At 37.7% G+C, this 23,938-nt stretch overlaps 1 protein-coding gene across 1 annotated transcript; it reads left to right on the forward strand.

The window, feature by feature from the left end:
- Positions 1-1,514: 1,514 nt before the first annotated feature.
- Positions 1,515-22,832, forward strand: LOC140152290 (sushi domain-containing protein 4-like). The gene is made up of 7 exons (XM_072174594.1): positions 1,515-1,577; positions 9,751-9,798; positions 11,469-11,675; positions 15,246-15,443; positions 19,338-19,415; positions 20,903-20,981; positions 22,751-22,832. The coding sequence occupies exons 2-7, from the start codon at positions 9,765-9,767 to the stop codon at positions 22,830-22,832; spliced, it is 678 nt and encodes a 225-aa protein (XP_072030695.1). The 5' UTR covers positions 1,515-1,577; positions 9,751-9,764.
- Positions 22,833-23,938: the final 1,106 nt, after the last annotated feature.

The raw sequence follows: 23,938 nt of genomic DNA on the forward strand, positions 1-23,938 counted from the left end.
GGTCGAGAGCCGCAGGCATAAACAACGTAATAATGTTACACTGTGTTTTAGTTTTTGATGATCATAAGAATCACAAAGTGTCCTTGTATCATGAACGGGCAAGCGCCCCCCGCCTCGGGCATAAATTAGGGGTTCATTCATATATTTTCATGACTAAACGGTTGTTTATGCCAAGCGGCCCGAGGGCATAAACAACCGTTTGGTCATGAAAATATATGATTGAACCCCGCTCATACATACATTGTACCAGAACATTTTGTGATTCTTATTTCGTCAAAATAATAACAAAAAAAATAACAAGTACCGGTAACATAATTTAGGTATCCTAGGTGAATTCAAATTTGCCATCAAATTGCATCGTTTTATATATCAAATTAAAGCCCTTGAGTAAACTAAGCCAAAACTGAAAACCTTTTTTCATAGCACTTTCCGTAGCAAAGTTACATCTTGTTAAAGATTGACTTTCATCAAAAAGATTCAGTTAGCAAAATTCCCAAAACGGCATTTCGGGGTGTTTCTAGATCTTAGTCTCATGGCGATGGCAGCTTTTTTAATGGAACTGCTATCAAAATCCTCTAAAATTCCATGTGCGACTTGATTATCACCATAAAAATCATATATTTGGGTCAAGTGAAGTATAGAAAACATATTTATGTAGGTTTCCTTCACCCACCTATTCTCGAAAAAAATTCAAATTTCTATGTAAATATGCATTGTGTTGGGGCCCCGGTCTCAGCGAATTCGCTGACTAGTAAATGTGTTAACTAAGGTTTGCCTAGGTTACCTACATAATTGATAAAAAATGTGATTTCTTTAATTCCCTACCCCGCTATCGCACACCCGTTGTTTATGCCCGGCTCTCGACCAATCACGCGCGCTGTTATATTGAGCCGGTATATATGAAAAGCCGTAACTCACACATACGATGGGTGTAGTATGTACCCCAATGACAATGTCTTTGCTAATGATGATGATTAAACTGAGCTGCAAGTTAATGAAGCGAAGGTCGACAAGGTTTACTTGCGAAAGCGAAGCCAGGGTATAATGTCATTCAGATTTCCTTTTACAAATTAAGCGTACTGCTAGTGCTAGCCGTCCAGCGCATATTATTTTGCGCAAGGTCCAATGCACACGCTTGACGTCGCACACATATACGCGATGGTTAACGCTGTCGTCGCTAGAACCTTTGCTGAATGTTTTTCCGGATGTGATTCTATCGAATGATGATCTAGCTTGGATTGAGTCAAAAGACATGCAGGTCTGTGACCAGGTATGTGACTGTGTTACAACATCACAATATGTGAATCAAAAAAATGTAAGCTTACCACAATGATCCACATGCACACAATACGCAACTTCCGTGATTTGTGATTTTCCCATCACGCAATGCACATGGTCAGAGGCAATGTTTTGATTTTTCGCTGATCCTTTTCCAGAATGTTATTTGGGTATACTTTTTATACCACAGAGAAAACCACTTGGAATCGCTTAATTGGGTTATCCACAGCTTGTCACCCCACTTTTGACATTTCCATTCGTGCATGCAGAGCTAAATTGAAATTCGAAGAGACTGAAAGGTAAATTTGTCGAATAATATCGGATTTTGTGATATATTCTTGCATATTATTTCTAGTTTATGAAACAATCTTTGGAAATGCTGCATTTGTTTAAACTTGGGTGAGGAAGAGCCAATCACGTAGTACTATTATTACCAGGGCAGGCAGTATTAATATTTACAACCATGACTACTCATGCATGCAAATAAATACAGTCTTAGTTCCAGTATAACCAGAGAAGATGTAATAAAGAGGAGGTTTGTTTGTTTGTTTGTTTGTTTAAACGGTCGCTCCTTATGGAGACACGCTTGGGTCTTGATGGGACCAGGCTCAAACAAAAATAAGCCAGGCTAAAAAGCCTATATAAGCATGCTGGCCTGTATGGAAAGAGAAGTGAGAAACAGATTTGAAGACAAAGAACAAGGAAAAGAAGGCCACTCCCAACAATCAAGTTAACAATTTTACTGTCAGCCTTTGGGTCAAGAGAAAGGAAGTGCTTAATCCAATCTCAACTGCCACTGAGGCTGGTTGATCAAGCTATCCTCAAACAAATTATGTGTGAGACCGCTCACTCAAAGTAAATGATGAATCACCCTATTTAGCTGCTTTACAATAGAATACCACAATAGGGTTTGAACCCGGGATGGGTGTGATACACAAGTTGCAGCTAACTGATTTTAGGGATAGGTCAGTGTGTGCATGTCATCATGCCATACATACCATGCATGCAGACCCTGTCATCTTGTCAGATTTCAGATAAAATATGACTGAAGTTCCATGGCAAATTATAATTTTTGCTACTTGTTGCCACTTTCAGACTCTATTATTTATGATAAAGAATGTTATCAATTATCAGAATATCTTTATTAGGTTGGCAGGAAATGACAGGAAAATACATAAAATAATAAAATAGAAATGATCAACAATCATCACCTCTCTAAAAAATCCTAAAATTTCTTCTTTAGAAATTTATATATTTACAAAAACGGTGGATTTGGGGGGAAATTTTACAGCACTAGATTTCTTTCTTGTATTATCCACATGTGGTATCCCATCCAAGCAGCAGGTCCTTAACACACGCGTTTCATACTTTTTAACAAATTCTCTATAGAAACATTGGAAATATTTTCAATTCTGAAGTGAAAATTGGTCAACCATGGGCGGTCACACACATAACATCATAGGATATTTCAAGTGGATGTCTAACTACTTGAGAATAAAGGACTATGAATAGATGCGACAGGATTACCTACGGGATTATCTCAAGGATATAATTCCGTTGACCCTCCTCTTTATTACATCTTCTCTGGTATAACTTATGTTACTGTAAAACTCATGACGTTATTGGATACTGCAGCAAATGTAATTACATTAAAGGACAGGGAGGCATGCTGACAGGTCTAAGTAAATACTTAGACAATAATAACTGCGCACCATCTATTTTGAGGTCATTGAAATCGGAGGGTTTTGTTTTGGGCTAAGGTATTTTTCCTCGGGAGCGGTACCTCAGCCCAAAACAAAACCCGACAATTTCACACAATGACCTCGAAATAGATGGTGCAAAGTTATTATTGTCATTCATTACCGTCGTATCTAATATTTTGAACAAATCAAAATGGCATTTTATGTTATTTTATGCCATAAAACGCTGTTAAATATAACCAGTTTTAATCATTGTTGTAACCTACCCTACAAAAAAATCAACCAGGCGAATATAACATTCGCGCCCGACAACAAAAGCTACCAATCACAGAATCGCTGACGGCATCGCGTGAGGCGTGTGCGTTGCCATAACACGTAGCTTATACATGCACGCTGCTGCAAAAGTCATTGTTGCGCGTCCGAGTCATTGTGAGTTATTAATGACCTCGCAATTAGTGCCTTTAGTGCATGAGGTCCCGGGTTCAATTCCTGGTGGTGGCGATTTGCTGGGATATTGACTTGGAAAAAAAAGTCTGAAATTAATTGGCAACTTCTGTAGATTAAATTCGAAAAGAGTAGGGTGTTAACCCCTGACTGTTCCCAATCCGTCCCGGTGTTCAAATGGACCCCAATGGAAATAAGCTTCAATAGAGGGTTGTCAAAATCCGAACAAATCAAAATAAAAAAATAAAATACCAGGGACAGTCTTAGGTTTCAGTTTTCTACTGGCCCTAAGTGAAATGGAAAATCTACTGGCCCTGCAATAAATTTTATACTGGCCCAGCTTTTTCAATATGTTTTACTGCAAAAAGTGCAAAATACCAGGGGCGTAGCAAGAGCCTCGGGGGGCCCATGGACAAGAAACAGTGTGGGGTCCTTTTAGCAGGGCCGGATTTACCATTGGGCTAGAGGGGCCCCAAAATTGCCCTGTCCATGTTCCTCTTAGCCAGACAACACCATGTTTTGGACCAAAATATAATAAAATGGCAAACTTTTCCACGCTTCGCGTATATCATACTATTTCTTCACATAGCAAAACTCAACTTTATTTTGGGCTAAAATGGTCTGGAATTGAACATTTATTTCACGCGTAAATGTCCAAGTAAGATCGGAATAAAATATGCTTCTGCCACTACTGTCTATCAGGGGCGTAGCAAGAGCCTCAGGGTCCCATGGACAAGTGCGGGCCCTTTTAGCAGGGCCGAATTTACCATTGGGAGCTACGGTATTGGGCTAGAGGGGCCCCCAAAATTGCCCTGTCCATGTTCCTCTTAGCCAGACAACACCATGTTTTGGACCAAAATATAATAAAATTGCAAACTTAAGTTTTGCACGCTTCACGTATAATATCAAAGGATAGAGGTTGGAAGGCTTCTTGCTACCCCTTCGAAGTCGGCTGCCGTGGTTTTGTTGCACACTCTTTGCAGAAGTGGCTGCGAGATTTAGGCTTCAACAGGAGAGAGCTAAAGTCAGTTAGCAGGGCAGCGTCAGAGGCTGCAGAATCAGGATCGTCGTGGGTGTGGTCCAAGTACGTTCAAAGGAGTAGATAATCTGGAAGTGAAGTACATCATCAGTATCCTCAGCCAGAGCAGGCAGACCAGCTAGCCATATCTTTTACTTGTTCTCATTCCTTCATATCAACTCCAGTTAGCTAGGGTTAAGTGATTCCAGCTGCATGGTAGGGTTAGAGGCGCCTTATCCCGTCTGCTTACTACAGACTAGTTTGGTCATCTGGGGTATATATACACAGATCCCCTTTTGACAGTGATGGCGTATCCCCATATGGGCAAAGCGTCTTGCTTTGTCATGCTGACATAGTATGGGTGCTAACTGGTGCTTGATCTTCTATTTTGGTTAGCTGGCCTGTGTCGGTTTCATTTTCTGAGAAGCAGATTGTTTATTTAGCAACAGATGCTAGAAGCAGAGTTTTAGTTTTATTTAGTAGCTCACCAGCGGAGGTGGTGTTTCTTTCACTGCCGGCCCCCACCTCGAGGGAGTCTTGATTATAAGAGGGCCGAAACTCCCCAAGACAGGTGGCAATCAACTGATGATCTCGCTGGTGAAAGCACAAGACATTTTCCATCTGGTCTTTGTGTATATTTAACCTATTTAACTTGGCCTCTTGAGTGCACATGCCTTCCTCACAGTGAGTTTGGGGCCTCCAAATTTTGGCCTGGCCCAGGTAAATTCGGCCCTGCCTTTTAGCATCTTATTTTTCATTTTCTCTTTTGCTTGGGCCCCTGAATCCTCTGGGCCCATGGACTTTGTCCACCCTGTCCCCCCCCGCTTGCTACGCCCCTGCAAAATACAGAAGCATGTTGCAATGGGACTTAGTAGAAGTTTGAGACTACCAACTTAATACCAAACTTAACACTTGTTACTTATTTGTGTGTTAACATTTATACTGTTCCACTTTAGTCAAGCAAACCTTAAAATTGTTAACATTTTTAATTGTTTTGTACTGAGAGTGCAGTGTACTTAATATAGAGAGTGTAGTCACTAACGGAAGTTCAGTCAGTAGTCCTCCCATAATCTAGTTCCAAAGGTTCAGGTATAGGGCACGAAAGAGCTTGGAAGTAGTACGTCTAAGCAGCCCTCGAATTAACCCACGGCACCCATGGCATTTTGCCGTGGGTGCCCATCCCCACTGCCGTAATGCCTTCAAAATATGTCCTTTACCCAAGGCAGTCACTTGCCTTGCCCTCTAATGAAGTTGCTGTCGGTGCCCCAGCTCTGCCCCTTCATTATAAAATCGATCATCTATCTATGTTTGTGTGTGTTTTCTTCACTTTTGAGAAATTGCCTTGGTGCCCTTCTCAAATTTTCAACAGTTGCCATGATGCCCTCTTGAAATATTACAAACTGCCGTGCTGCCTTGCCTTTTCAGTGAAAATCCAAGGCAATTTTCAACTTGCCCTAAAAAAGTTGCCGTGCCCCTTCAGATCCTTAATTCGAGGGCTGCGTCTAAGGCCTATTATTGCCGTAAAAAGCTGCCGTATAGTTCCAACTTGCTTGCAATTAATGCAAGATTAAGAATAAATAGACAAAAAAATATATATATCAATCACACACAGGTGACAGATGGAAACTGTGTCAAATTATGTCCATTACTGATTATATCTTGTCTCATATGAGTTATATCAGGCTCAAATATATAGTGGCCGGCCGTGTCAACATTGATGGAAGTTTACTGGCTCAACACAAAATCCACTGGTGCGGGGCCACCGGGCCACCGCTTAAATCTGTCCCTGGTAAATATTATAATGTTTTGCAGATTCCTTTTACAAATTAACCGTACTGATAATGATATCCGTCCAACGTGTATTATAATTATTTTGCACAAGGACCTATGCACAATCTTGATGTTGTACATGTTTATGTGAGGGTTAATGCTTAAAAAGGACCGGGTAAAAGATTATATATAGTTCACTGTTTCTGGCAGAGAAGAACAGCAGTTGTTTACATTTTGAGAGCATGTATTGCGTAAACACGGAAGTGCCCGGGTTCTGATTGGCAGATTCAATCATCTGACAATCATAACAGCAAACCAATAATGCATCAAAACATTGCGGTTGAGGCGGAGTGATGTTCTCATGCTCTTGAAGGGAATACAAAGCTCTGCGTATGCTGTGCATTAACAATAACAGGGCCCTTGTGTCAATCAGCAAAAAGTTGCCGTACTTCTCTAGAAGCTTGTGTAGTCAAAACTAGTCATGTGGCTAGTTTAGTCAGCTGTGATGTGCATGTCATTACTATCAATGGCATAGCATAGCATGGTGTCATGGTTGAACTTAATGGTTGATGCATGGTTTCAGGTTTCGCTATTCTCTAGGTTGGGGTTATTCCATCTCTTGTACTAACCCATCTCTCACGTCTGTCAAAAAGGACACCCTTGTGAAATCCCTATTGGTTTGTAATAGGTATGTCACAGTGGCTGCACAATAATTCTGTCATACTGTGCACGCATACATAACAGTGAATCAAAAAGCGCACGGATCAAAGTTGGACAATTTTTGAAAACATACATGTCAAAAAACGATTTCCTCGTTATGTTTCATTGATCACAATAATTTGTCTTTTTAATATATGGTAGGTGAAACATTTCCTAAATCACTATCAACTCTGGCGAAATTAAACACTGCCTAGTTTAAGAGTTAAGACCTGTTTTATGAATTTTTTTAGATCGTCCATAAATCAATAAATATAGGTCTCTCGAAATAGAGGACCTAGTACCACCGGTCTGAAATACCAGTGTTTGTTATCATGTATTTTTTTTTTTGGACAATGAGTGAAACACTTCCCTATACCAATTGAAAACTCGGTGCACTTAGGCAATTAACTGCAGTTTCTTTATTCAACATCACAGCAGGTTCATATTTGACAAAATCATGCTGTATGAATAAAACATAAATAAAACATTGAAAAAGTAAAAATTACATATGCCTAATTAACATAAGAATGGCATAAATATATAATTAGATGTAATTAGCTAATTTGCATAATTAATGACTTTTTGTGTATTTTTTGTTACCAAATGAAAGAACTTTGGGTACTTATGTGTGCAAAAAAACGCATCCTCATATCATGTACGGTTCTCTGTTGGCATTATTTTTGCATATTACCGTAATTAGCTGGACTTAGTCATTTTTTAAGCTTTTATTTGTCTGCAGATTGGTCAAAATGGCTAAAATTGTATATTTGGTGGATTTATTACATTTATTCGAGGAGAGATTTTTAATCTTGTTTTCTTTAACGAAGTCGGAAAGATATGCAATTAATCTGTGATACTTAAATCAATGCTACCTTTTCAAGTAAGTGTCGAATAAGCATTACAAATCCCAAAAATTACCATTTTGCCATTTATAGCAATTTGTGGCAGGTTTTCACCCGATTTCCGGGTATCTTCAAGTTGACGTTACATCACTTTGCATTATCCGATTTCAATTCTGTTTTTTGTTTTTTGAAGCATTCATAACGATGATTCAATTAAAAGACTCAAATAACATGTTTCTGCTGCGCTTATTTTTGGGGTGATATACCTATTTGTAACCTTTTGTAATTTGCACAGCCATTCAGTTCCACATAGAAAATACCAATTTGTTTTTCCTTTTGCAATTATTAGGAGTTTATTCCCTTGCTGAGAAATGGAACTTTTTGAATTGTTTCACCAAGCGGTACTTATTAATTTAACATTTCTTCCAAGAAATATTTATTTTATGACATGTTTGTGATTTCCCTATTGAGTGCAATGGTATTAGCCCCTTCTTGTCAGAAGGCACAAGATGGCTAGCCAAATCCAGACAAAAACAACCCAATGTGATTGTTGGAAGACAATGAATTCTTTGTTTTGCTTTTAACTTTAACATTTTATATAAGTTAAAGATTATTCGCATAATTATGGTGTAAGAATGACCCACAAAATGATTTCAATTGGGTCTTTATTTTGATATTTTTGTCTCCAAATATCAAGGGGTGGTATTTCGGACACCCTCGTCTGCTTAGATAAGCGTCCATTTTGGCTTCAGATTTGGACATCAAAATGGTTCAAAAAATGGCATCAATTTTGAATTTATTTTGATTTTTTCCACATACTCAAGGGACATCCCCTTAGACACCCCACTGCATGGATAAAAAGTGTTTGTTGTGGCTGAACTGCTTTGTACCCGGACACTTATGTTTGATACCAACAATAGTGTCAAAATGGTCCACAAAATGGCGTCAAATGGGAATTGATTTTGGTATTTTTTTAAATAATTATTGAGGAGGCACATACCTCTAAGACACCCCACATGGATAAGAAGGTATCAATTTTGGCTTCAGATTTGGACAACTATACACTTATTGTTTTATAAGGGCATATCGTGATCCACAGCCTCATCCTCTCACTTTTCATAAAAAAGTTTTATACCACTGGAATCTTCTGGCTATAATGTTTATATTAAAAAATTCTTGCAGATTAGTTCGTTCAGCAAAAATATTGTCAAATTTGAATTCAACAACTCTTCCTATACCTTTGTACAGGAGCCAACCGTTGTTAATCCGTGATGAATCCACAGTCCAGTAGCGTTTTACGAACGCAAGGTTATGCGTGACGCTGTTACGCATGAGCGCGTAAAATTCGTCATGCCTGGAACGTATGTGTAAACATGAACTCTCTTATGTTGGCGGCAGCAGCTAAATATTACTGCTTAATTCTTTAGTTTTATTGCTGATATCAACAGAGAAATACCGCGATCTTCTTGCAAAGTTGAGTGGTAATGACAAACGTACATTCCGAATTAAAGAATCATGTGAATTCATCTTTAGCTTGTTTCGTTGTTGAAAGGGATTCAATCATGTTTCACCGTTGTTCATCACCGATTAACAACTCGCGTCCGGCGCGTCTGAGTGGTTTACTTCGCGCAAGCGCAATATACCATGACCACTTAGCAGCAATTTTTTTTAGTAATGATAACAACAATAGTGTCAAAATGGTCCACAAAATGGCACCAATTGGGCCTTATTTTGATTTCTTTTTTCAAAAACTTATTGCAAAGCAAATTATTAATAATTGATAGTTTTGACATTTAACAGTCCACAAAGTAAACTTTATAAATGAATCTAATATGTAAGTTAAAGTATATATGTAGCTGGGAGGAAAAGCCGACTATCATTTGAAAATTTTGACCTTTCATATTTAAGGTATCTTTATTCCCCAAAGACTTAACATTTTTAACGGTGTGTAATATTTAGCTTTATTTTCATCTCATTTGATTTTGCATTCTCATTTCAGTCATTCATGTCATCATGCTGTTATTTGCTGTGTTAATCAGCTATCCAGGTGAGATACATAGGCCCTCAACGAAAAACAGTCCTCATTATGAACCACAATGGCCTCATCCCAATGGCATAGTTTAATAACCTCAACTAAACAATCATAGTGCAAGATTTGACCTCAAGTTGCAGAGTATGAGTTTTGGTACCCAAATTTTCAAAGTTCATTTAATGAATGTACAAATGTATTGGGGTTACAGAACTGTGCCCCTGATAGATGAGCATGTTGTGGATCCTAGTGTCTGTCACATTCTTTTGCAAGTGCTGTACTTACTTGATTAGGCAAAAAAAAAAAAGAAGGTTCGCTCTCAAAGCTTATGCTGCGTTTGTAAGATCCCATGATTTGACAAAAAAACAAATGCGGAAATTTTTTTATTTCAAAAAAAAATTTTTTTAGTTTGTTTTAAAATTTTAGTTTTTCCAGAAAAATCGGTGAAAATCAGACTTTTTTCTCAAAATACCATGGAAAAAGTCGGGAATAGGAATAAAAAAAAAATTTAAAAAAAAATCGCATTTCGCATTTGTTTTTAAATTTCTCGTGAGCTTTGAGACAAACCTTTTTTTTTTTGCCTTAGTGTAGTGCCCTTGGTGCTGAAGTTAGTCACTTTTGGTGAGGGGGCTTATTTTAAAACAATGACATTTAAGTCTAAATTGGGTACTTACACACCTGTAAACATCAGAAACTATTTATGATCAAAATGCAGTATCCTAACTAAGTAAGAAGCACAGAAGGTTTAGATGGTAATTTTATTCAGATATTTGAATTTAGTGCATGGAAGAGGGGACAGCTGTTAGAAAGTTGTGATTCGAAAAAGTCCATTAGTGGGCTTATTATGCTGAATATGTTTTTTTTTTCTTAGTTGTGCGGCAAGGAAAAGGCTAAAATTAACCACCAAGTAAAATAGATGTTGATAGAATGGTATTATATACTGCTCCAAGAAAGTATCCTTACACTTGGAAAAATAATCACAATTTCAAAACTGAACCATATTGGGGTAAATTTGTTTTTTTAATAGATGTACTATCCAATCCGGCACATTATGACACTCCATTGAATCCAATGTGACTTCAAGAAGCAAAGTTACAAGCATTTGATTAGACGAAGATCCAGTTTTAAAAGTGACAAACTGGCCTATTCAAAACTCCACAGACTAGACATCTGGTTTGAGAGTGGTAAATGGCAAATTTGTGCATGCCTTTATTTTGAAACAAAAGGAACAAAAGAAAACTGAAACAAAAGAGCTGACAAATAAAATGGAAGTTGTGAATAGTACAGAGAAGTAAAAACTGAAATAAAAACTGCTTTAAATAACGCTTCATTGAAGAAACTGTGTAGTCTCTTTGTTTCGCTTGTTGGAATCTTTTTGCGCCTTGTATAGGCCAGTTTGTCACTTTTAAAACTGGACCTTCGTCCATTCAATTGCTTGTATCTTTACTTCTTGAGGTCACATTGGATTCATATGTGGTGTCATAATGTGCAGGATTAGATAGTGCATCTATTACAAAAACAAATTTACCCCAATATGGTTCAGTTTTGAAATTGTGATTATTTTTCCAAGTCTAAGGATACTTTTTTGGCACAGTATACATGGTTGCTGTGCTAACTGATCAATCTATGAACTTGACTTGTGCATAAAATGAAAACATTATGTTTATGTTTGTTTTAATTTTCAACAGCATATTTATTAGCGTGTGTTGACCCAGGTACTCCTGCACACTCAATCAGATCACCAGTGGAGGGATCTTTACCTTATCCAGTCCCAGTAGGGACTACTCTTCACTATCAGTGTATGGAAGGATATGCGCTCAAAGGAAGTCCCAAAATCACATGTACTGCACAAGAAGACAATACTTGGCTACCATCAGGGCCTCCTGAATGTAGAGGTATGTGGAGTCAACATTTTAAACAAATTTTTAAAATAATGATTGAATTGAAAAGTTGTAAGTTTAAACAGATTGTGTAGTGTGAAATGTTTTAGTCTGATAAATATATGCTTGTTACAAATGACCATATGCAGAGATGGTCAAAATTTCTTGAAAAATTGGAATTTTGATGGGTCCATTTTTAGATTCTCAGTGGCACAGCCCTACCCAAATAAACCTTGGGTACCCCACTTGGGGTGCTGCAGATTAAAGTTGGGGACACATTTTGTGTGCCTTCTGCTGGTCCAAACATCATAGTAGATATTTCTTTAGTTGCATTCCTTGTGGCGTACTGCATGATAAAGTAGGTAAACTTGACAAAATAATACAAATGTTTCATTTGCCTTTAATTTAGAAAACATTTTTGTTGTTACCAGAGTTATTTGTATCAGTAGCTCCATCATGCAGAATATAGAGGTACCGTAAACAGGGGCATCTATTCTTCCATTATTCGCCCCCAAAGGGGAAGGAATAATTTTACCCCTTTGGGGAAGAATTTTGTGTTTTGAAAAAAAAAAAAAAAAGAGAACAAAAGAAAACAGAAATCAACAGGATTCAAGGAAGATTTTTTTTTAAAGAACTAATTTGGGCAAAAAGTGTATAACTGAAGCATGAAATAGATGGTCACTGGCTGGCAGTGACTGGTCTACAGGGTAGGTAAATTCATCAAGTGTCATTTGGGGAAGAATTATAATGGATACATAGCATTAGCATACATGTAGCAGTCCCTTGCCTTGTACCTATTCCCATCCCAAAAAATAGTTTGAGGGAAACCAGGGAATGCTTTAGCCCAAAACAAAACAGTGAAGAGTTGGGTCAGTAATGCTTCCCTTCCCCGACTAGTGGTCATACTAGCTATGTATCATAGCGATGTTTTTACATATTTTTTGAGAGAACATCTGACAAGAAATCAAATAATTTATTTTAAATTCGCGATATAATACACATTTTTTTAAATTTAACAGTCCTCAAAGTAAATTGTATAAATCTAATGATATATGTACTTCAAAGTGTATGTAGCTGGAATGAAAAGCTGTCCATCATATGAAAATTTTGACCTTTTGTATCAGTGTTCTTAGTCGGTTAATTAACCTCAATCTTACCGGGTAATTAACCGGTTAATTAACCGCATCACATTTTACCGGTGGTAAAATAGGTTAATTATGAATTTTGAATTATATGACACTTTTTAATTAATTTTAAGTTTTAACATTTAAATATCACTTCAATGTTCACTGGACATATTAAAATGTTATTCTCTGGTCCTAGACTGTCAGGCAGCACATTATAGACCATTATGCAGACTATATCATGGTTTATGAGCAGTTGAGCTCAATGTACAAATCCGGGGGGCGTTTGAAAAAATTTGTACGGGGATGGGCCACACAGACTTTTGGATGCTGACTTGACTTTCTCATAGTGAGAAATATCCCACTGTCGTGTCCTTTATCATATAGGTGTCTCGGACCGTGTCTCTCACTATGGTGGGAACTATTGTGTACATTTCCCCGATAGCAAGTGCCAGCTACACAAATTCAGTTACTGTGTCTAAAAAATATGGCTCCCGATCTCCTAGCATGTACTGTACATGTGCGGATAAACTTACTGGGGACCATCACCATTTTCCGCTACGTGATTCAGGGCTATTTATTGTCCAACTTAGTGGAGAGTTGATGTATGTACTGACAAAACTAAGTTGGATGTGGACAACTACTTTCTCTATGCCTACTTTTTGCTGTTATTGCCACGAATCAGTATACCAATTGTGCATCTGTGTGTCCATGAGTATACATTTTTAAAACAGGGTGAATTGACATTATAAGTTTACCTGTAAATGAAAAGAATTGTTTAATTTTAAAATAACAAATGGAATGTTTTCAAACTAAAGGTGGACAAGCACATGCTTCATCTGCTGAATGTTAGATACTTGCACAATGTTGTTCAGTATGATGGCATATTGAATTCCGAGCGCGGATTTATATATTTTCCAACCATAATTAACCAATCTTACCGGTTAATTAACATTAATTAACCGGTTAATTAACCGCTGTTTATAATTAACCGGTTAATTAAGAACACTGTTTTGTATTGAATATAAAGATTTTGCCCCAAAACACCAAAAATATAGGTCGATATTTTTGGGAAAAAATGTATATCTTCAATATGAACGGTCATAATTTTCAATTGATGGACAGCTTTTTATCCCAGCTACATGCTCATTAAGTACATGTCATTAGATTTATAAAGTTTGCTTTGTCTTTGAGGACTGTTAAATATCAAAAATATCAAATTTTAATAATTTGCCATAAAATTTGTATTATATCACGAATTTCGAAAAATCTAAATTATTTGATATCAGAAGGACATTCCTCGTATTCAGAATACAATTCGATATGTCTGATGTGCTCTCAGGTCCTACAAAAATCACTGTGCAAGCGTTGCTATCTGATTCCCTTTGTTGTAAAAACTTGATGAATAAAAGTACTACGTAAAGACCTTTTCCTGAAGGAAACCTTTTGATTTTCTAACCATGCATCATGTTTTTGAGACCTTTCTCTTTTTGAGACCTTTTTGAACCATTTGGCCTCACATATTGAATTGCAAACTATTAATTTTGATCAAAACAAAAGGTACATTAAGATATTCCGAATACTAGTAGCAATAAATCTCATTTAGTATAATATGTATTCCAAGTAAAACAGCATTGTCTGAAGGAAACCTTTTGATTTTTTAACCATGCATCGTGTTTTTGAGAACTAGTAGCGATCAATCTTATTTAGTATAATAAATTAATATGCATTCCAAGTAAAACAGAATTTTCTGAAGGAAACCTTTCACTTCTCTAACCATGTTTCATGTTTAAGACTTGTACTCAAAAATATCTTTTCCTTTGATGTCTTTTATTTTATGGTAAATTACAGTATTTTACTGAAAATTACCGGGCAAAATACCAGGGGTTTATTTTACTTACCGATTTAGAACACTGCCTATGGGAGGTAACAAAAAAAATGAGGAAAAGTACATATGTAGATAGCAACCAGCATATTAAAAATGTTCCCTTTCAGGTCCATTTTTGTGGGATTCCAGTTGGGGAAGAATCTGGGGAAGGATGTGACACACCGCGGTAGGGTGAGGGAATAATTTAGATTTTCTGGAAGAATAGACACCCCTGACCGTAAACGTTCGCCTAATGGCGCTATGGGCTCCCTTGACATAACTGGAATTTTAGACACAAACAATAAGTGCCCTCCCATAAAAATCCAATAAGCAAATACGGGCACATACCCTTAATTCTTGTTGGGATTTTTAGAGGAGGGAGCTCACTATTAATTTGTACATGAAATTTACCCCAAGGCAAGGGAACCCAGGTGAGCCATTAGGCGAACGTTTACGGTATTTGATTTGTATTTTTAGGTTCACCTGAGGCAAAAGTTTCTAGAAATAGTTTGCTTTTGTTAAATTTAAATAAAAAATTGAAACTTGAATGTAGTAATTGATGGTCATGTGTATGTCTTTTTATCTCTTATTTAGCCAACTATTGTGAAGATCCGAGGATTATACATGGAAAAATCAATGGACAACTTGTGCCAGGAACTCATGATCAGTTTGTAGCAAAAACCTTTGCCAGGCTAATATGCGATCCAGGATTCATGGGAGGAGGAACATCGGATCAGGAGAACTTTTGTATGCCATCTGGAGAGTGGGCAAGACAGTGGGATTTATGCTCAGGTAAGTAACAAATGCCAGGAAGCTTTGGAGTAGTGATTTCAGGAGAGTGTGGAGATAAAGTCAATATGCTACTGTCACTTAATTGCCCAATATAGAGGCCGTCAGCCTTTCGCCATCTTGTGGGTACAAATGATACGCGCAGGCACTACGCGCAGGACGCAGCTTGCCACGCATCGACGTAGTGATTTTGCTGTTCACGCATGGAGATAGAACGACCATCGCAGTGTGTACCCACAAGATGGCGGCATATGACGTCACGCTGATGGCCTCTATTGGAATGCTGTTTTATCCCCATTGTAGGTCTAGCATTATCATATATGTATATTTTTCCACAAAAGTAATGTTGCTTTAGAATGAAAAGATATAGATTTATTTTCTGGAATTATGGAAAAGGCTGTCTTCAAGCTTGACTGCTTCATACATACTTCTTAGGTCTCATTTCCAAATGTTCCTGCTTTTTGCGTAAAACTGAAATGTTTACCCACCAATTATTATCATATATCAGGGCTGAAAATGGATTGTATGATGTAATAAGGGCTCATATTGAAATTCACTTACACAGGAAGGTGTGCGCCATCCTGCAGCTTTCCTGTGCTAGCCTTCTTTTGTTAAAATCCTGGGCAGGGTGTATCACTGATGCATATAATCCATCCGTTTTATGACCGAGCTTTCCTGAGGCGCGCGCTTAGCGAGGGGAATCCTGCCTTCTTTCTGTGTGAAAGCGTGGTAGGGTATTTCAATATGAGCCCTAAGTTTTTAAGTAGTGTAAGAGGGACCATGACCTAGCTGTGTTTACACTCAAATATTGCAACAAGAAGAATGGTACTGAATAAAGGCTTGATACAAAGGGTGTTATGTTCACTCCATGTACATCAATTTTCTCATGAAGGAAAAAATGGCCAAATCTTTTGTTTTGATGAACTATTGGCCTTAACTCAAGAACCACAAGACCTATGGTAATATTGATGCTATTATATTATTGTCTTCCTTTACTTGTGTCCTATAAGATGAAAGTATTAATATTAGGAAGTGCACTGCAGTTATTATTTACTATATGCTCCTGCCATCCCACTCACCTTAGCCATTGAATTACTTAAAACACAAAGGATCATCCAAATACACATTTTTACTCTCGCATGAAAACAGATTAGAAAATTAATGCAACTTTACAGCTGGCGAGTGTGGATAAAGGTATTTCAATCAAAGATAAAATAGCATGTGATGAAATTAATTGATACGTTTGCAACTTCTGGCTTGTCATAAACAGAGCTACGTATTTAAGTGAGACTACTGCCCTCTCTTGTTACATGAATGCTTTGCTTGTTTTGTTAAGCAACTCAATCATCTGTGAGCATGATGGACGGTGCACTGCATATTGGGCAATTTCATAGACACGTATAAAATTGGATTTTCTTCTTGGACTTAGATGTGATTAATTTTTTTAAATGAATCACATTCATTTCATAGAACTTTGTTTTTTTATAGTTGTTATTTCAAAGTTGTTTTCCTATCCCTCCAGGATTTAGCCACATTTTTTCCTGTGATAAAAATTCTGCTAGGATTGAACTCGTGTTGACTTCAGTATGTCTTTCTGTGTGTCAGTACTACCAGTCATATAAACATATGGAATGGACTGTCAATTAGCTCTTGTCTAGACGTCAGCAACAAAGTGTTTTCTTCAAGAACCTAATTTTCTTCTAGAGCATTTCCTATGGAGCTTCACTGGCCGCCCGTCGAATTGCGCATCTAATTTAAACTTGCTGTTCTGGATTTTTGTCACTTCAATGGCACTTTACCACCATACCTGTCATCTGTGCTTAGTACTTATCAAATTTCCTGCACCCTTTGATCAGGCGCGGATTCAGGGGAGCTTCTGAGGGGCGCACATCCCCCCTCAGACACCCCCTGCGTGTGCAACTTTATGGGTACTATAATTATAAAGCAATAATTTATACAATAAAAATTAAAACTTGTCCACGAATGGCTTCAATTGGGCCATCTTTTCGCAAATTTTAGGCTTTTTCAAATTAATATTTTACACAATAATAGTGACAAAATGTTCCACCAAATGGCTTTAATTGGGTCTTCATTTTCCAGGGGGGCAACTTCTTAGGGGGGCACATCCCCCTCAGACACCCCCTGCATCGCGCAAGTGCTCCGTGATGGCCGCTTTGCGGCCATTTCGTTCATTTTTTCCCCTTAAATTGGGCCCCCCTCTGACTGCTCTAGATCTGCCACTGCCTTTGATCATCTTCTGAAAAAATTACTCAAAACTCCTCCTCAAATCAGCCGGTGAATGCTCATTTTATTTTGCTGTTTGGAACTGGTTTCCAAATTCAAAGGTCATGCAAAGGGCATCCTGTGTCTGACGTCCTGTATACTCGCTTACACAATTAGCTCTATTTGTGATTTTTGTTTTAATTTGCAAATTCTGTAAAAAGAAATTGATATATGATATTTAAAACCAATTGCATTAAATATGGATGAGGACAATCCATCCAAATATACTTTGTGCCGTGGTGCTTATGCATCGTACTGGAGTCAAACGACCTTTTTGTATCGTGAACCGATAGATTCTTGCAAGTGAAAGCTGTAGATGGTATAATTTACACACATGTAGGTGTCACTGAGTGAATGCGGAGGCAATGCCAAAACAGGAGACGGAAGTCAAGTCTTTCCTATGTGTTTAATCAACATTTACTGCCTGTCACATTGTGCTGTTTATCACTTGTTTTAATGAAACTCGCTCCTAGTGCATTCAGTCACTTATCAAGGGTTTCTCTTGAGACAGGTCTATAAGAAAATGATTCACACAATTGTTTTGTACTTTCTCTGAACTTATTTGAACTGTCATTTTTTGCCAAATTCACCAGTCAAATCATGTACGGAGGTCTTCTGGGATGGTAGGTGAGGTGACCAAATTCTTTTTCTTGTATTGAATGGGGGCTGTTTGTCTGCAGTCACTGCATTAGGGACTGGCCATAGTAGCGTAAAAACAATTCCCTCTATGCTGTGGCACTTTGAACAACTGGCAGGTTTCAGTTTCTAGAAATGAGTAAATAATTTCAAATTGGGAAAAAGTGGAAATAAAGATTCCACATACCCAACAATAGGGTGAATTGCATACATGACCTTAGCTATGGCTAAGGTCATGTATGCAATTAGCTCTAGTTAATATGTTTTTAAATAATTAGCAAATTTTGTAAAAAGAAATTGATATATGATATTAAAAACCAGTTGCAAATTAAACATGGATGAAGTTTAGAAACAAAAATTTCACTCCTTGACAATCCATCCATATATACTTTGTGCCATGGTGCTTATGGTATGCATCGTATTGGAGTTAAGTGATATTGTGAGGGAGCACGGTGGCCGAGCGGAACGGGTTCCGACTCATAATCGGAAGGTTGCGGGTTCGAGCCCCGGCAACGCCATCGTGTTATGCCCTTGAGTAAGGTACTTTATCTCGATTACTCCTCTCCACCCAGGTGTATAAATGGGTACCGGCATTCTTTAATGCTGGGAAGGTAACAGACTGGCTGTGGGGGAGGTGTAGCGAGCCCCCTACAGCAACATTACATGGAGGAGTCTGGCCCAATCGCCAATGAAAGAGAGATGGGCAAGTGAAAGCTGTAGATAGTATAATTTACACACATGTAGGTGTCACTGAGTGAATGTGGAGGCAATGCCAAACAGGAGACGGAAGTCAAGTCTTTCCTATGTGTTTAATCAACATTTACTGCCTGTCACATTGTGCTGTTTATCACTTGTTTTAATGAAACTCGCTCCTAGTGCATTCACTCACTTATCAAGGGTTTCTCTTGAGACAGGTCTGTAAGAAAATGATTCATACAATTGTTTTGTACTTTCTCTGAATATAAACCCTTTCTACAGTCTATGCTCTGAACTTATTTGAACTGTCATTTTTGCCAAATTCACCAGTCAGATCATGTATGGAGGTCTTCTGGGATGGTAGGTGAGGTGACCAAATTCTTTTTCTTGTATGTAATGGGGCTGTTTGTCTGCAGTCACTGCATTAGGGACTGGCCATAGTAGTGTAGAAACAATTCCCTCTAGGCTGTGGCACTTTGAACGACTGTGGCAGGTTTCAATTTCTAGAAATGAGTAAAATGACTTCAAATTGGGAAAAAGTTGGGAAATAATGATTCGAAGATTCCACATACCAAACAATAGGGTGAATTGCATACATGACCTTAGCTATGGCTAAGGTCATGTATGCAATTAGCTCTAGTTAATATGTTTTTAAATAATTAGCAAATTTTGTAAAAAGAAATTGATATATGATATTAAAAACCAGTTGCAAATTAAACATGGATGAAGTTTAGAAACAAACATTTCACTCCTTGACAATCCATCCATATATACTTTGTGCCATGGTGCTTATGGTATGCATCGTATTGGAGTTAAGTGATATTGTGAGGGAGCACGGTGGCCGAGCGGAACGGGTTCCGACTCATAATCGGAAGGTTGCGGGTTCGAGCCCGGCGACGCCATCGTGTTGTGCCCTTGAGTAAGGTACTTTATCTCGATTACTCCACTCCACCCAGGTGTATAAATGGGTACCGGCATTCTTTAATGCTGGGAAGGTAACAGACTGACTGTGGGGAGGTGTAGCGATCCCCCTACAGCAACATTACATGGAGGAGTCTGGCCCAATCGCCAATGAAAGAGAGATGGGCACTCCGTTCACTGTTTATATACAGGTTCGCCTCCTTTACCTTTACTTTTTAATATTGTGAACCGATAGATTCTTGCAAGTGAAAGCTGTAGATAGTATAATTTACACACATGTAGGTGTCACTGAGTGAATGTGGAGGCAATGCCAAACAGGAGACGGAAGTCAAGTCTTTCCTATGTGTTTAATCAACATTTACTGCCTGTCACATTGTGCTGTTTATCACTTGTTTTAATGAAACTCGCTCCTAGTGCATTCAGTCACTTATCAAGGGTTTCTCTTAAGACAGGTCTATAAGAAAATGATTCATACAATTGTTTTGTACTTTCTCTGAACTTATTTGAACTGTCATTTTAGCCAAATTCACCAGTTAAATCATGTATGGAGGTCTTCTGGGATGGTAGGTGAGGTGACCAAATTCTTTTTCTTGTATGTAATGAGGGCTGCTTGTCTGCAGTCACTGCATTAGGGACTGGCCATAGTAGTGTAGAAACAATTCCCTCTAGGTTGTGGCACTTTGAGTGACTGGCAGGTTTCAGTTTCTAGCAATGAGTAAAATGATTTCAAATTGGGAAAAAGTGGAAATAATGATTCGAAGATTGCACATACTCAACAATAGGGTGAATTCTTACCAGGGCTGTTGAATTTAAATCTTTGCAATGAGCCAATCAGACCCTCACTGTATGTTGCTGCCTTGATAATATCATGGCTTGCAAAGTGAAAGTCAGATGGTCATGGTTACCTTGTCCATTTCTTTCTACAGTCTATGCTCTGAACTTATTTGAACTGTCATTTTTTGCCAAATTCACCAGTCAGATCATGTATGGAGGTCTTCTGGGATGGTAGGTGAGGTGACCAAATTTTTTCTTGTATTGAATGGGGGCTGCTTGTCTGCAGTCACTGCATTAGGGACTGGCCATAGTAGTGTAGAAACAATTCCCTTTAGGCTGTGGCACTTTGAGCGACTGGCAGGTTTCAGTTTCTAGAAATGAGTAAATGATTTCAAATTGGGAAAAAGTGGAAATAATGATTAGAAGATTCCACATACCCAACAATAGGGTGAATTCTTACCAGGGCTGTTGAATTTAAATCTTTGCAATGAGCCAATCAGACCCTCACTGTATGTTGCTGCCTTGATAATATCATGGCTTGCAAAGTGAAAGTCAGATGTTCATGGAATGGTTACCTCATCCATTTGCAGATATGTGATGACTCTCTAGGATCAGCTCCTGTATGGATAACCAAGACAGCAAGCAATTAGTTCTTTGCCATGGGAAATTTCATTTTATTACAATTAATTCACTGATGAGAACAAACAGGGAATACTTCAGGACTGTAACTTACATCGCCACACAGTATGCACCAGAATCTAATGCCTAAATGATTACAAGCCAAGCAGTGTCCGAAATAAGGAAAAAATGGAGGTTTTTCTGAGGACAACCTAAGCATAGATTCTGCTTGTCCTTAAAATATTTCAGTTGTCCCAAAAAATGTGTGATATTTATTTGATGTTTTTTGCTCTAAACACACATAAATATGAAAATAGGAAACCTGTGCTAGCTTCCAAATTCTCCCTATTCTGATCATGCGGATTTTGATCACTGGCACCTCAATGAAATAGTTAAGTCCAATTAAAGTATTCCAAACTGAACATGCTAAAACAAGCAGACATTACAGCATACGGTTTGCTAATGATGATTTGCAAATCTTTATTGTTGATACAAATGACAAACATGAAAAGTCAGAACTTTTGGAGGCTTGATTTAGTTGTTGTTCATGGTACAAGTATGTATCTATGTATCTATACTGCGCCAAAAAAGTATCCTTACACTTGGAAAAATAATCACAATTTCAAAACTGAACCATATTGGGGTATATTTGTTTTTTTAATAGATGCACTATCTCATCCTGCACATTATGACACCCCATTGAATCCAATGTGACTTCAAGAAGCAGAGTTACAAGCATTTGATTAGATGAAGGTCCAGTTTGAAAAGTGACAAACTGGCCTATACAAGGCGCAAAAAGATTCCAACAAGCAAAACAAAAAGACAACACAGTTTCTTCAATGAAGCTTTATTTAAAGCAGTTTTTATTTCAGTTTTTACTTCTCTGTACTTTTCATAACTTTCATTTTATCTGTCAGCTCTTTTGTTTCAGTTTTCTTTGTGCCTTTTGTTTTAAATTAAAGGCACACACAAATTAGCCATTCACCACTCTCAAACCAGATGTCTAGTCCGTGGAGTTTTGAATAGGGCAGTTTGTCACTTTTAAGACTGGACCTTCATCTAATCAAATGTTTGTAACTTTGCTTCTTGAAGTCACATTGAATTCAATGGCATGTCATAATGTGCCGGATTAGATAGTGCATCTATTTAAAAAACAAATTTACCCCAATATGTAAAATGGATGACTGAGAATATTCACAAATTTACCCCAATATTCTTCTGTTTTGAAATTGTGATTATTTTTCCAACTGTAAGGATACTTTTTTGGTGCAGTATATGTATGTAAGAGGACAAGTGCTTATTTTGAACACTGACTACAATTATTCCACATTCCAAGAAAATTAGTGGAAAATTGTGTGCACCTAAAATTGATCACTAAACAGGCTTACAGGTGACTTGTATTTTGAATATGATACAGTTATATCAGAAACAAGGATTGTTGAAAAGGACAGACAACAAGAATGATTTCATGATCAACATGCAATGCCTGATTTGTCAGCCTGCAGCTGATATTATTCTAATTTGCTAATAAACTTCAATTTGGTGTTGCAATAACAAAATGCAGGCTTTTGAAGAATAATGTTTCTTGCCTGGTGTAAACAAATTCACCTGCAATCCATCATAGTGGAGATTAAAAGGTGTCTGATTCATGCAGGTATTTATCATCAGTCATCACTCTTATCAGAAGAACCATCCTGGAAGGATCCATCATTGATTGGCTGAGAATATAACATTGCAACCTGCAGGATATATGCAATGCATATTATGTATACACATTTATTCCATTACACACCTATGCCTCTGTAAGCACCCGCCCAGTGACTTTTCACCTTGCATTCGATTATGATGAGTACAGTTATGCCTATGGTCATTTAGCCTGAAAAAATGCAAAAACTGGATTTTGGAGGAAAAGCATAGGCCTGCATGTAGAGAAGAAAATTGAAATAGTGAAATTTGATGTGAAAAACATGTGATAAATAAATAGCAAGCCAATAAGTGAACAGTTAAATGGGATGGGGTGAAAAGCTGAAAAATGAAAGGAACAAATTATATTTTAAAAAGCACAGGTTAATAAACTCCCTCTTCGATATTTAGACCTGTTAGCCACAGCTCCAGGGCTGTTACATTGATGCCATGTAGTGAAGGATGCTATCAGTGGTTGGGGAGGTTGAAATGATGGCCAATGCAAGTCCCAGGTGTGCCTGGACTATTGCTAAGTACATCTGACCTAGAAAGAGGTCAGACCTTGCTGATTGCTTGCTGTACTTCCTTGGTGCTGTGTCCCTTCGCTATAATTAAGATTCTTCTTCAGGTTTATCACATCCTGAATGAAATCAGTGTCATTAGAATAGATGGGACAGAGATGTAGAACCTGCATGGTGATATGGCAGCTAGAGTTCTAAACTATTTTACCACATGTGTGCTCACTTACAAAGAATAGAATACAATAGTTAATAATGTGGAACAAACAGGATTGTAGTTTAATAGAGTTTGAGTGCCAGGCAGGATTTCATTGAAATTAAAAAAAAAAAAATTTTAGCAAAAATTTACCAATACTGGATACTTTAAGA

This window comes from Amphiura filiformis, chromosome 5, assembly GCF_039555335.1.
Source record: "Amphiura filiformis chromosome 5, Afil_fr2py, whole genome shotgun sequence".
Taxonomy (NCBI): Eukaryota; Metazoa; Echinodermata; class Ophiuroidea; order Amphilepidida; family Amphiuridae; genus Amphiura; species Amphiura filiformis.